General features: G+C 33.1%; 3 protein-coding genes across 3 annotated transcripts in view; 1 reads left to right on the top strand and 2 right to left on the bottom strand.

The window, feature by feature from the left end:
* The window catches only part of LOC100375735 (leucine-rich repeat-containing protein 57-like), a 23,694-nt gene extending 17,658 nt beyond the window's left edge, over positions 1-6,036 (bottom strand). Inside the window, exons 1-3 of the mRNA XM_002739103.4 lie at positions 5,762-6,036; positions 4,167-4,302; positions 3,231-3,499 (exon numbers count right to left, since the gene is read on the bottom strand). Of these exons, the coding sequence (XP_002739149.1) occupies positions 3,231-3,499; positions 4,167-4,302; positions 5,762-5,842 (486 nt within the window). The 5' untranslated portion in view covers positions 5,843-6,036. The remainder of the gene's footprint in view (positions 1-3,230; positions 3,500-4,166; positions 4,303-5,761) is intronic.
* On the top strand, positions 6,005-11,440 carry LOC100376182 (cancer-related nucleoside-triphosphatase homolog). Its single transcript, XM_002739106.4, has 5 exons — positions 6,005-6,184; positions 7,338-7,503; positions 10,657-10,747; positions 10,873-11,070; positions 11,263-11,440. The coding sequence occupies exons 1-5, from the start codon at positions 6,106-6,108 to the stop codon at positions 11,326-11,328; spliced, it is 600 nt and encodes a 199-aa protein (XP_002739152.2). The 5' UTR covers positions 6,005-6,105; the 3' UTR covers positions 11,329-11,440.
* Positions 11,424-14,041, bottom strand: part of LOC146748059 (serine/threonine-protein phosphatase 5-like) — a 28,580-nt gene continuing 25,962 nt past the window's right edge. The window contains exon 12 of the mRNA XM_085508089.1: positions 11,424-14,041. Within this exon, the coding sequence (XP_085364215.1) occupies positions 13,985-14,041 (57 nt within the window). The 3' untranslated portion in view covers positions 11,424-13,984.

Raw genomic sequence — 14,041 nt, 5'->3', positions numbered from 1 at the left:
AAATGAACAAATCTAAGAGAGTTACATTTGTAGTACCTACACATGTATATGTTTAATATCAAATCAATCAGTCTTTTCAACAGGAAGTCGAAAATATCAACTTCTTACCAAAAATGAAAAAAAAAATATCATCACAAAATTACCAAATCTGAGAGAGGTCCACCTGAGGTACCTGTATGTATAATATCAAAGCAATCGGACTTCAACAATAAGTTGAAAATATCACTTTTTATTAAATATTCATTAAAATTAGAAATGACGTGCATAAAGATCTTATAATATGTTATGTTTATATCAAGCTTGTACTAAATTCGTGCATACATGATCCGGAATGGCAGAAATGCTTGATTTCGATGAATTTTCAATATTAAAATGTCTATCATTCACACCCAAAATTAGAGCATTTGTGTCTCATGAATGCTTCAACCAATCAACTTGCTATTTTGCACGTATGACTAATAAAAACATAATAACATAATATATATCAGTGATTACATATTAAGGAAAATTCAGCTTTTGAATTTGGACCCGACAAAGCTGCTAAACTTAGTATTTGCTATATATTAAAAGTGCATACACTTATACGTGTTCTATATTTAGCATTTATAGATCAGTATAAATTTTGTATACTTAAAACTTGAACAGAATGTTTTTAACAATACTGTAATAATATGTCGAAACTTTATTAGCAAATTAAGAAAGAAATAATAAATGAGAATGTAGCACTAAAAATGTTGGTGAGAATAATGATGTTATTAAAAATCACAAATCCTCCTTATTAGAGATGTACTTTTGATAGACAAAATAGAGTATGTCATTCAGTAACCTTCTACCGGCGGAAACTACCTGTCAGCGCTCATTGACAGCGACCAACCTATGGATGAACCACATCCCATTGTTATAAACCCTACTTTATAAGCTCTTGAAGTATTTTGGCTTCCGGGAATATATGAAAAATGTAAACAGGAAGTCATTTTAAACACAGACAATTAACAATGACTTTCATGGTCTGCAAGTTATGAAGAATGTCAGGAAGTAAATTCATACTGATGTTTGTCTAAGTTTATTTAGTTTTCACACAAGCTTTTGCAGTGCCATGTTAAAGACACTGCAGTGAAACATTCACTCAAAATCAAATACTAAATTTTAATTAATGAAAAATATTGAAATAATAAAGATGAACTTATTTACTTAGGTAAGCACCCTTACAACCATGTAACATGTAACAAGTAACTGCATCACATAGTCACTGTGAGTTCTCAAGTTAATGTTTGAACATAAACAGCCAGAGCATGTCATAGACATAGCTCCACAACTGCATTCACTAAAACAAATTGGCCATCAGTCAGCCATTTGAAGTCCGATTTGAAAAAAGTGATGAGCATAAGGTCCCTCAAAGGTGAATGTACATACCAAGTTTGAACAAAATTTGTTCATACACAACCAAGATCCAGATCCCCAATTCTAAAAATGCTTGATTTTGATAAATTTTAAACATTAAAAATAACTGAAATTCGGCCATCTTGAATAGGATCACCAAAAGAAAACAAGACTAGCATTCAGTAAAACAAAACGAAATGGCCACCAGTCGGTCATTTTGAATCCAAACTGAAACGTGCATTGGGGTCTCATATTGTCCAATGTTTTTACCAAGTTTGAATAAAATCCATCCAAATGACTCTGGCATGATGACATCTGTACTGCAGATATCATGATGCCTGTTTAAACTACTTACAAGAATATATATAATATTGGGCATGACTGCATCTGTACTGAAAGTATTGTGGCAACTGATGACATTTATTCCTATGTACCTTAATTATTTCACAGCTTGGGAGGTACAAGCTACATTGTTTGCTTCAAGTTTAATGAGCACGCTTGTCGTCTTACAGTAAACATGTTGAGGTCGCTTGTGGAGCGTGATTCATGCCCAACATTGCAATGTTAGATGTCTACATTAAGCTCTTAGCCAGGGTCAAGAACTCTCATCTCATATCTGATTCTTAGAATATCATTTCTAGCTGTCAAAATGTGAAACATATTTGCATCCAGTAAAAACACCAAAAGGGTATTCAATGTGACTATTTTGACAGCTGGCACCTTAACCTAAACCTAAACTATTGATAGCAGTGATTTATAACAGTGTACGCAGTAACACATAGCAGTGGAGTGGGAGTTGTTTTATCATCTGTGATGGCTGGTTTTCTTCATGCTGTTATCATAGCTAACTTCAATAGTTTATACCGGTAATTACAAACCATTAAGGTAGCAAGAAACCCATAACATTTGCCAAGACGACATACGCAAGGTATAGTTTTGTTCTACCTTAATAGACACACTTTACTGAACTAATTGTTCATCTCAGTTTTATGTTTTTTTTGTATTCAATCTGCTTGTGTTTGCAAAATACAATATTATACTCAAAGATTCCACAATTGGAATATGAATTTTATAAAGATTATTATAATTCGGAAAAAAAGCAAATTTTGTCTGTTCATGTATACATGTAAGCCTCCCCATGTGCTTCTGGAGAAGGAAATTTATAATGACACTGTTAATGTCCATTTAGGCCATAGTGCATTGCGCCCTCTACAGTTAGGTTTAGTTTTACTGTTGTTTATTAGTACTTATTAATTTATTGTGATCATAACGATGATACCACACTGAGGTGCAGTTTCAATAAAAATTATTATTGCCAGCATTTTAGGTAAATTTTGTGTTATGTATTTGTGTATTAAATAGTCACTAGTGTGTTGATGGCAGGTACTTGCGCTACCACACACTGATCACATATACGTTTATCAAGCTCATTTTGTAAAACCATGTCTAGAGACACAAAAATTTGCAATTTCTTTTGACTCGCAAAATTCATGAAAATGTGTTTCTCATGAAGTAAAAGGGGTTTACAGAACTCATCTTCAACTTTGAACTATAATCAAGATAAATAGATCAAACATTTCTGAAAGATCAATTTTTTGAGAGATAAGTTTAATCCTAGTCAAGATCATACTATGGGTAATTGGATGTACTCTTTATATCTGACTTAAAAAACTGGTTTTGGCTGAATAGAAATTCTTGTTATCTTGCATTCTGATATAAACTGATAGCAATATCAGTATTGGCTGAGTACAAACATAGATTGTAGATTCGAAGATGGGACTAGAATACTTTAAACATTAACACAACTACATTGTAGGAATCGCTAATAGGAAATAAACTATTTGACTCACCTGATTCTGATTAATATTCAGCTCTATAGCTTGCAATGCACTGATTTCCTGTGGTATACATGACAACTTATTTTGAGACAAGTCCACCACATCAATCTGTTTAAGGGAACACAGTTCTAGTGGGAATCTTTTAATACCATTGCAACACAATGAGATACTTCTTAGTGATCTCAACTTTCCAAACGATGAAGGCAAACTTGCAATTCTGTTGTTATTCAGGGAAACTGTCTCTAATTTTGACAAAGTTGCAAATTCATCAGGCAATGCAGCTTGAAACAAAAGAAATGATAGTAATTAAAATATGTATGTAAACAAAGTTTTTCCATGGATGATCTCTAAAGTTTTTATTGTCACAGTTATAAAGTGTTGACAAGGTGGGGGCACCTAGATATGTGACTTTATTGAATAAAGTATGAATCATTTTGTGAATCAATAGATCCCCCCCCTCTCCCCACATGCCATTAAAATCATTCTGACTGCCTTTGTGTTCTTGATTGTCCATTCATAGTTTTTGACACATAGTGAAACATTTCAATTTCATAGTGACACACAAATTCAGGATGGATTATTTAAATTAAGAGATGTGAAAACAATAGTTCAACCATAAGGGTATCATGACAAGATGGCCAGTGGAACACACACACACACACAGACAGACAGACAGACAGACAGACAGACAGACAGACACATCAACTGCAAAGACTCATTGTGTGCTTCACATGAGAGTCAAAAATGAAATAATATATGGCAATAAATCTATTAACAAGATTAATAGCCAAGTGAAGTAGATGAAAAGGTGGAAATTCACCCTGTGTTTATCGTGTATAGAGTTTGACATCATTCTTTATCTTGACATGCTTACATTACGATCACAAAGGTCTTTAATCATGGTTTTTTTCCCCATTAAAGGACAAATAATATTACTCATAAGCTCACCTAGCCTGTTGTTATTAATAAGAAGACTCCTTAGCATAGTGAATTGTCCAATACCCTTTGGCAGCATTGTCATGTTATTATCAGATAGGTCTAAGGTCCTCAGGTTTTTAGTTAATTTCATCAGGTCTGGTGGAAACTACCAAAAATATAATAGCATATTAAGAGAATAAGTCTTACATTTAATATATGAACATAACATACTGAGACATCTTTTAGTAGCGTATTCATTGTTCGAGTTACGAGAATCAAGTTACAAAAACACCATGTTACAAAAACGACCCTGCCTATATTTTAGAAACCACTTCGAAATTTTCTATTAACAGTTAACAGAACTTTGAGTTACGGGAAAATGGATATTTGTTTTCTTTAACATTTAGTAACTCGAATGTTAATTAACAGTTAACCGAATTTCAAACAAAACAAACAATTCCATTACTCGATGCTTGATGTCCGTAACTCAACCAACTGGATGTTTTAGACACTGATGTCGCAGTGACTTTCACTGGAATATTAGGTAATCACAGAGATATTGACTGGGATCCCAAAGATCAGAGTGACTTTTCTTGTATGGTTGTAAAAATCTAAATCATGCATAGCATTCAGCATTAGACAACTGAACACATACAGCATGATTTGTATTGTTTTTCATGAAGTTTATGAAAAACACAATAAGTTGAATACTTTCTGTGACCTGAATATAAATCAAAATCCAAATTTGAGCGTAAATTTGCTCTCATGACCATCTGAAGTTCAGCATTGAGTTATTGAGACCCCGTAGGGATGAATGCCAATTAAAATACAGGTGATGCATGGAAAAGAAATAGTGGAGAAGTTGGGAATATTTTCCTAATGGTCAATTAGCACAGTTCTTATGCAGGAAAATATTGTAGATCATACTGTTTTCTGGAGTCATCAAGTGTTATATGCTTATTATTGCCTTTGATTTATTTTTGCTCTCGATTTTGTGTAATTGTTGATTGTTTTTTAAAGCTGGTTTCACAACTTCTCCACTTTTTCTATGCATCACCGGCATGACAACATCAGTGGTGGCTGATTATATACAGTATATATAAAATATGTTTTTCAAATTCAGTCCCTCACCCCTTTGGCTATTATCGCTGATTTTTCGTCATCAGAGTATGTGATTTACATCGATTATCAATTTTAAATTTATTGAAAAAATATTCAAAATGCTGTGACACTGAATATTACTGACCACGGAAGACTTCCATCGCGAAGTGTCTTGTTTTACATAAAAATTATGTATATGTATAAATGAAAATAGACATTTCAATATGTTTAAGACTAATATATCGTTATTAATCTGAACCAATCTTTGAAGTAATAGACACCGCAAGTATTACACTAATGGGTGAATAGTCGTTATTTCTGACATTGATTTTTCGACTCAGAAAAAATATGGCTGTAGATTGCAATAGAGGGCGCCATGGCACTAACATAGTGCATTTTTTGAGTAAATATACACGATTCATGTTGTCACATAGCATGTTTTGAGTAATTATTCAAGTTCCAACATATAGAAAGCACGATACATTGATGATATTGATAACACGAATATTACGTTACAGTCCTACCTCTGAGAGACCCTTCCCACAGAGCTGACAGACACCACTCTTTTCCGCTCTGTCAATGTGCGGTTTTATGGAATTTCCCATATTTGGATTTCTTCGTGACCTCAGACTTCTCAAACTCTAAAAATATCTAGAACATCTAGTCAAAGGAGCAAGGAAGTCTTGTTTTAGAAAAGAAAATATTTGTTTACGCCATTCATGGATTGTAGCTATTTACTTCCGGATTCCGTCGACCTTTGATTAGCGCAGTCGCAGTAGAGTTTAACCACAATCCAGTTCGCCGGTAATTTCAGCAGAATTCTTAGCATTGAGCATGGAATCATAGAGTAAATGATGGAATCAAGTCCATGATTTCATGCAAACTTATCTGGATTATGGCAACTTCACTGAAATCCATTAAACACGTAATTCTTACAGGTCCACCAGGTAAAAATGATAAATTACATCTTGATAAAGAACTAGCACTATTTTCACTGTCAATATTGTTTTTAGGGATGGTCCATTATTTATGATGGGGTGACTGTGGTAGAATAAATAAAAATTAAAAAACAACACTCGGAATGATGTGATATATTAATATTACGAGCTGTAATCATGTCCCTTTGGTAGCACACTACCCACTACATGTATTTTGCTGTCATTAAGTATACTCAGAAATCCATAAAATACAGCAAAAGTGGTCATTTTTACGCAAAAACGTTAAAGATGAATGACGTGCATGAATGTGAATTATTCCACAAACATTTTTGAATGATTTTTTTTTATGTTTAAATGGTAGTGAACTATCTTAAATACAAATAATTATTCTGCAAACAAGTGCGCAATAGACAGTGAACAATTTGTGCTTCTTGCGACCATGTTGCACACTATTAAACCAGTTTTTCTTGTCACCATGCTGTGCACATTTCTCTTTGAAATAACCAGTTCCCAGCAAGTACTATAGAATTTTCTCACACAAAATATGCTATTTTTACATGTGGTGCACATACCGGTACTGTGCATATATATGCCGTGCACAGTATTTTTCCATAAGGATCAAGATTCTGACCTCTCCAGAAAATATAATTGGATCAAAAAATGATGCATTTACAGTGAAAAATAACTAATACTCACCAAGCTATTTAGAAGGTTAATAATGTTGTCATTGCCTGCAGGGATCACTGATGATTCACCCAAAAAGAGTGTTCAATCCAGACGAGTTTGTTTTCCAAACTAAACTCACTGTTGTTAGATAGTATTTAATTCATGAGTGAACAATTCTGGTATTGTTTAAACCTGTATCTTGAAAAATTTGTTGTTTGTCTTGTGTGGGAATTTTTTCCCCAACGATTTATATTTAAGCATGTTCCTAGACAGTCGGCAGTCTTCTGACCTAATGTGATATTGATGGGAAATGTGAACGACCAACTGCCAATAGTCTAGAATTTTCGCTGCATGATTTAAAGTGGTCTTGCTGGAACTTTTATGGTATTTGAAATTTAGTTGTATTCAAAAGAATTTCGTGCAGATTAAAAATTTGTTTTTTGGAGACCATGCATTCACCCATTACACATTATAACACTTGATTTGTTTTTTTAAGGTGTTGGAAAAACTACGTTGATTCAGAGAGTCACTGAAAAGTTACAGTCTTATTCAGTTTCTGTGCAAGGGTTTTATACGGAAGAAGTACGAGGTGGTCATGGTAAAAGAGTGGGTTTTGATGTGGTCACTTTAGATGGTAAAAGAGGAACATTGGCTAGAGTCAGGCATGTAATTCTGTCATTCTATTTCTGATATTTTTCATGAGCAAGATATTTTCATCTTTTTCTTTAAAACCATAATTCCAGTTGCAGTTAAATTTGTCATTCTTGGCCTCAGGTGTTAGATTTGGACAAAAACGTATATTGTATGATAATCTTGATATGATATGTTGACGACTAAATTATATTAAATTTGTTGTAAATTAACAATTTAGCTTTCGTAGTATCTGTTATATGAAAAAAATGATGCGCATATACTAAAACAGTTTCAATAAATTCTGTCGTGCATTGCTGTTCGAATTCTGCTTTGAGTGCGAGCTAAATACAAATATAACTATGTATAAATTCAATGTTTGAAGACTGCTAGAATGATGTGTTAACATGAATAAAATTTGAATACAGGAGTCTGGTGTGCATCTCAGAATCATCTCAATGGAAACTGCTTTACATCAAATATTGATTTTCTTCACACTGTCTGAACACCATGTCTGTTGCTGCATATTCCACTGGTATCTTAAATCAGTATATTGTCATAGCATATCTTTCATATTTCAAATATGGAGAAAATTATACAGATATATTTTGTGTTAGATGACATGAGTGCGAGCTAAATACAAATATAACTATGTATAAATTCAATGTTTGAAGACTGCTAGAATGATGTGTTAACATGAATAAAATTTGAATACAGGAGTCTGGTGTGCATCTCAGAATCATCTCAATGGAAACTGCTTTACATCAAATATTGATTTTCTTCACACTGTCTGAACACCATGTCTGTTGCTGCATATTCCACTGGTATCTTAAATCAGTATATTGTCATAGCATATCTTTCATATTTCAAATATGGAGAAAATTATACAGATATATTTTGTGTTAGATGACATGAGTGCGAGCTAAATACAAATATAACTATGTATAAATTCAATGTTTGAAGACTGCTAGAATGATGTGTTAACATGAATAAAATTTGAATACAGGAGTCTGGTGTGCATCTCAGAATCATCTCAATGGAAACTGCTTTACATCAAATATTGATTTTCTTCACACTGTCTGAACACCATGTCTGTTGCTGCATATTCCACTGGTATCTTAAATCAGTATATTGTCATAGCATATCTTTCATATTTCAAATATGGAGAAAATTATACAGATATATTTTGTGTTAGATGACATAAGTGCTCAAAAATGTTATCACTTAGATATCTTTTTTTGAAAATTAATCATTTAATCAAGATTACATCAGGTATTATTTACGTCAGTGATGTCATTTATAGTGTTCATTTCAAATGATGTCACTAAAAATGACATCATGTGATTAATTATTCATGAGGATGAGTCAATGACAAACGTATTTGTACCTTCACAACAAATCGCTGAAAATTACACATTTTTGCACATGTTGTCATTATTTGATTTTGATGACAAATACTTTTAGAAATATGAAAAAGTAAAACTATTCATCATTAATGTTATAGTCACAGTTTATCACATCCTCTGCCCACACACAGAAATGTACAGTATAAATCTTGTGTGAAAGTACTGCTATATTATTCTGCATACACTTTAAATAAAAAAAAATTCTTGACTAAAAATATATATTACCGGTATTCACTATTTTGGTCACAGTTGAAGGACTGTGTTCTGGTTAAATATTTTGGTGAATTGTGATAGTTTGGGGGATTCTTTCAATAAAATAGCATATACTATAGCTTCCTTTTTAGAAATGCATACATGCATCTCCAATAGCAGCATACAAAAACATACATTTATTTTATCATATGACCAAATACTCACCTCTGTCATACACAGAGTGAGAATGTTACAAATGAAGCGTTTCATATTGCTTCTAATTTATACATGAAATATACTGTGTTTGATGAAGGAGAGCCACAATTTGGTCCATTCCTGCTCTCCAAATTAACTAGATTTTTTTTATTCCAATATTATGTATTTAAACAAAATGACATACCATATCAAACATTGCAGGAAAACTGATGGTATTCAGTGTTAAAAATATTAAATACAAGCCAAATTTGGTTGTTGTATTGTGTGTTGGTTAGCATATTATTTGATTAGTTTTAAACTTACATTGTACAATATCAGCATATGAAATCTTGAAAATTATGGATAGTCCCTTATGATTTATGTTTTGGGTTCTGTTCGTCTGTTTATTGGACACCGTTTCCCTGACATATCTGGACCAATTTTGCTCAGTGTTGGTAGAAATATTAAGTCATATGCATGTTGATTTGTTTTTAACATTTTGACTGGTGACCATTTTTGTTCCAACATGTCATCAATAGTTTCTCTGGCGTGTCTCTCTGGCAGTTTCATAATCTATGTGGGTTTCTCCACTAATATATGAATGCACTCCATTTGTAACCAGTCTTATACATGTGGACTTGACAAATTCCATAGGAATGGAGCTTATTTTCCCAGTGATACAATACAATCAAACATATCCACTTTTGTTTACTTATTCATGGTACTAGTATCTATTATGATCTTGTAATTTGTTATCAAATGAATGTACCAGTTGGGTATGTAGAACAATAATAAAAGTGTATTACTAATATAGGTATAAAACTGAACACCAAAGTATCTAATATGTATTAGCCTGACATGATCCACTCAAGCTCTGCCAGCAACAGTCCAGTAACTCAAGTTAAAAACAATTTTGTTTATAATTGGAGATAATTTTTATTCTGTTAATTTGGTTTGCGTCAGTCTAAAGCCATTTCCTAGACATGCTTTGACCAATCACATTCAAACATTTATGATTACTTAAATATGCACTCCAATCAAGTATGCCAAAATTGCTAAATTCTGATACTGCAGAGATGAACAAAACAATTTCATTGATCATCTAATCATGCATATTGCATTACAGGTGCATGTCATATTTTTTTGAAATTCAAACAAAAATGGCTGACTGGCAGCCATTTTGTTTCTATGCAGATTCTTTGCAGTCTTATCAGGTAATACTGCTAGTTAATGAAATTTGGCAGGGACAGGGACTTAAAATTGTCAATGCTTGTTCTATATAGTGGTAATAAAGAATTATTAAATGAGAAATAGGTGAAAAAACATCGCCATAAATTGTATCTGTGACAGAAATTGATTTTATAATAATATTTGTTATGTTTGTATTTGTAGTCAAGGAGGTAGTGGTGGATACAGAGTTGGACAATACAAGGTGGATCTTAGTTCATTTGAACACACAGCTTTACCTGTATTAGCAACAAAGGTATACATGACTGCCAATCTGATTAATTAACATACTAGTTCAGGCTTTAATCTTTAAAAAAAATAAAATGTGGGTAAAAATTCAAAGTTGTGTTGTCAACAAAAAATAATCGAATTTCTTTGCAGAAAACAGAGGGCAAGTCACCAATATATGTCATAGATGAAATTGGTAAAATGGAAATGTTCAGTGATTCTTTCAAAGTGCAAGTGCAATCCATCTTGAATCAAGGCATTACAGTGTTGGCAACTATTCCAATACCAAAAGCAAGACCATTATTATTTGTTGAAGAAATACGTAGTAGACAAGATGTGAAAATATTCACAGTGAGTACTGGGCATTCAAAATATGAAGAGCGCCCTCAGTGACTACATCACTTTTGAACCTGACCCCTTTCACTGCCATTTTCCACAATACAGTCTGCATGCTGTTGAACAAAGTTTGTTATTTTTGAAATTATCAATGTCGTATTTCTGCTAAACTTAACTTTTCACAAATGATACATAATTATTTTTCAGGTTACAAAAGAAAACCGTGACAATCTTCTTACAAATATAGTGGATACTATAATGGAAATAAAGTGAAGATGGGTCACAGAGATTTTCAAATTACAAAATAGTCAACATTTCTTAGTTATGTATGGTTTATCGTCAGTAAAACCCAGCCACACATCATAAGATTATTAACAACCTGTAAGTTCACTCTCAATTTTATTTTGTTTTCTAAAAACAAAACTGCAAAAAGGAGACATTTCAAAAGACCTTTACAATAAGTTATCAAAAAATAAAGCAGTATTACCTGTATACAGTTGTTTTACAGCAAGTCTCAGAAGTATTGGGGCAGCCAATTTGCAAACTCGCTAGCGAATTGGCTAACTGCTTGGGTTTTGACTAAACAGTTGGCTTTCGAATCTCGCTGGGGCTGACAAGTGGTCGCGTCCACTCTGGGCGAGCCTATATTGCATTAGGGGACATGGACTGCTTTTACGTACGTAGCCAGGTACATGTTTGGATTCCCCTGAATGATTTTCTTTGCAAGGCGTAATAATGTATAAGTAGTTTTCCTGGTAAGTCTGAGAATAGCCACAGTCAGCTGACGTACAAGTAATAATATGATAAGCGATTAATCCGACATTTACTATATATATGGGGGTAGATATCTTGAACACTGATTGAAACTAAATAAAGAGACAAGTTGAGAAACAGATTCCTACAAAACGATTCGTTGGGGTAACAATAAGCCAATCGCTAATAAAATTCAACATCACTTCATTACACGAAGAACACTTTCCCTGGTATATTTGAAAGCGAAATCGCCATTCAACTGTAAGGCTAGCTTCTAAAGTATGACGACCGTCGCTACCAGGGATTCGAAAGTCAATCGTTTAGTCAAAACCAAAGCAGTTAGCCAATTTGCAAGTGAGTTTGCAAATTGGCTGCCCCAATATTTCTGAGACTTGCTGTAACACCCATCTAAATCCTCATTTCAAACAAACATTATCAACTCAAAGAACATCTATCAAAAACAATTTATAAATCCTTCTAAAAAATCTTTACCACAGTGCACATGTATGAACCCATTTGGTTGTGTTCATCCTAAGTATATACCTTTGTTAAAGAACCTTATCAAGCATATTGTGAGTATTTTCAGACATGTGGCCAAGAATACAACAGAAATTAGAAGTTATATTGGTAAAGGCTCATGTCTTGCACACACATAGGAAGACAGTCTGTATTTGTTTGATATTGAAATCTAATATCTATTTGCTTTATTACATTTAATCTTGAAAATTATGTTCGTCTAGGTAATTTTCTCACAGTGAATAGTCTTGAAATATAAACTACTACTGCAGTGGACAATGTGCCATATTAATGTGGGATGGGATGTAAGTGTATCAAATCAAAGATTGAGGCTAATGCACTTAATCAGTCTAAGCCTATTTATGATATTCTTGTGGTCTTTATACAATGTTTTCGAAAAGCACTGAAGAATGATTGAAAGCATCACTCATTTACTTTGCAATTTTTCACTAAAACTATACTTCTGAATTGGGAATAGTAAAACATCTGTGTCATAGATGGTTTTGACACACAATAATGACATGCATTGCAGAATTCAATATGGCCAACTGATAGGCATGTTTAAATATGAATGCTTCAGGTAGTGTTTTTTTAATACATCTATTTATCAACATGCACATGCAGTAATCAATCTTGTACCAACGAGGATGTGAATACCAACTGACTGATCATCCTATGGATTCACAGTAGTAACTTGTATGAACCTAGGGAATCATAGGCCAGTCTAGTCCTTGTTCAATAAGCTATTCAGTAGAGCACATACAATATACAGCAGAAGAATGATTGAATATCTTGGTGCTAAATTAAACTCAGAGATGGATTTAATTCAAAAATTATCTGGCTAGTTCTCAAGATGTTTTAAACAAGCAGACGGTCGGCTGAGATAGCTCCGCTGTTAGCAATGCACATTTCAATTAAAGAACAGAAGATATCATTAGAAAATGAACAATATGTATAGTATCAAAGCAATGGGACTTGCTGTTTTCAACAAGCAGTCAAAATATAATTTTTTACCAAAAATGAAAAAAAATATTCATAAAAATATATCATTACAAAATGAACAAATCTGAGAGAAGTCCACATGTAATATCGAAGCAATTGGACTTGCGGTTTTTAACAAGAAGTCGAAAATGACACTTTTTACCAAAAATGACAAAAATATTCACCAAAATTAGAGATTTGAAGATATCAACATGAAATGAACAAACCTAAGAGAGGTCTACCCAAGGTACATATACACCAAGTATCAAAGCATCCAGGCTAGTAGTTTTCAAGAAGAAGTCGAAAAAATAAAACACGGACAAAGTCGGCAGCAGAGCTAAAAAAAATGGTGAAATTTTTATTTTAGTAGAAACTTGAAATAAATGCATCAATATGTCCGAATTAAATCTGTTCCAGAATGGTGTTGATGTATGTGAAATTTGAATGTGATCAGTACAAGGCATGTCAGAGATACAGGTGGATGGACAGACACACATGTGAAACTACAAGTCCCTGTTTTTGAACAGGCATACTGAAACAATTATTTTGAAGAAGGGGACCAAATTACGTAGTTGTTGCAGCATTTTGAGTTTAAAAAAAATCGTACATCTCTTGAGCTAATGAAGTAGTATGTCTTCCAACCATGGAGAAGCTTGTTTCAGTCAAATCTACTGAAAGCTTACATAAAACCAAATAATGAGCTTGCATATGCCATTGGTCTAACATTTGGATGAGG

Source organism: Saccoglossus kowalevskii, chromosome 2 (genome assembly GCF_978046115.1).
Source record: "Saccoglossus kowalevskii chromosome 2, keSacKowa6.1, whole genome shotgun sequence".
In the NCBI taxonomy this organism is placed as follows: Eukaryota; Metazoa; Hemichordata; class Enteropneusta; family Harrimaniidae; genus Saccoglossus; species Saccoglossus kowalevskii.
The sequence above is the reverse complement of the archived record's forward strand: the minus strand, read 5'-3'. Positions and strand labels throughout refer to the sequence as shown.

Excerpts from the sequence above, each read along its gene's own strand:
- LOC100376182 (XM_002739106.4), top strand. The coding sequence starts at position 6,106 with ATGATTTCATGCAAACTTATCTGGATTATGGCAACTTCACTGAAATCC. Across the intron at positions 6,185-7,337 it reads AATTCTTACAGGTCCACCAG|GTGTTGGAAAAACTACGTTG; the intron begins GTAAAAATGATA and ends TGTTTTTTTAAG. Across the intron at positions 7,504-10,656 it reads GGAACATTGGCTAGAGTCAG|TCAAGGAGGTAGTGGTGGAT; the intron begins GCATGTAATTCT and ends TTGTATTTGTAG.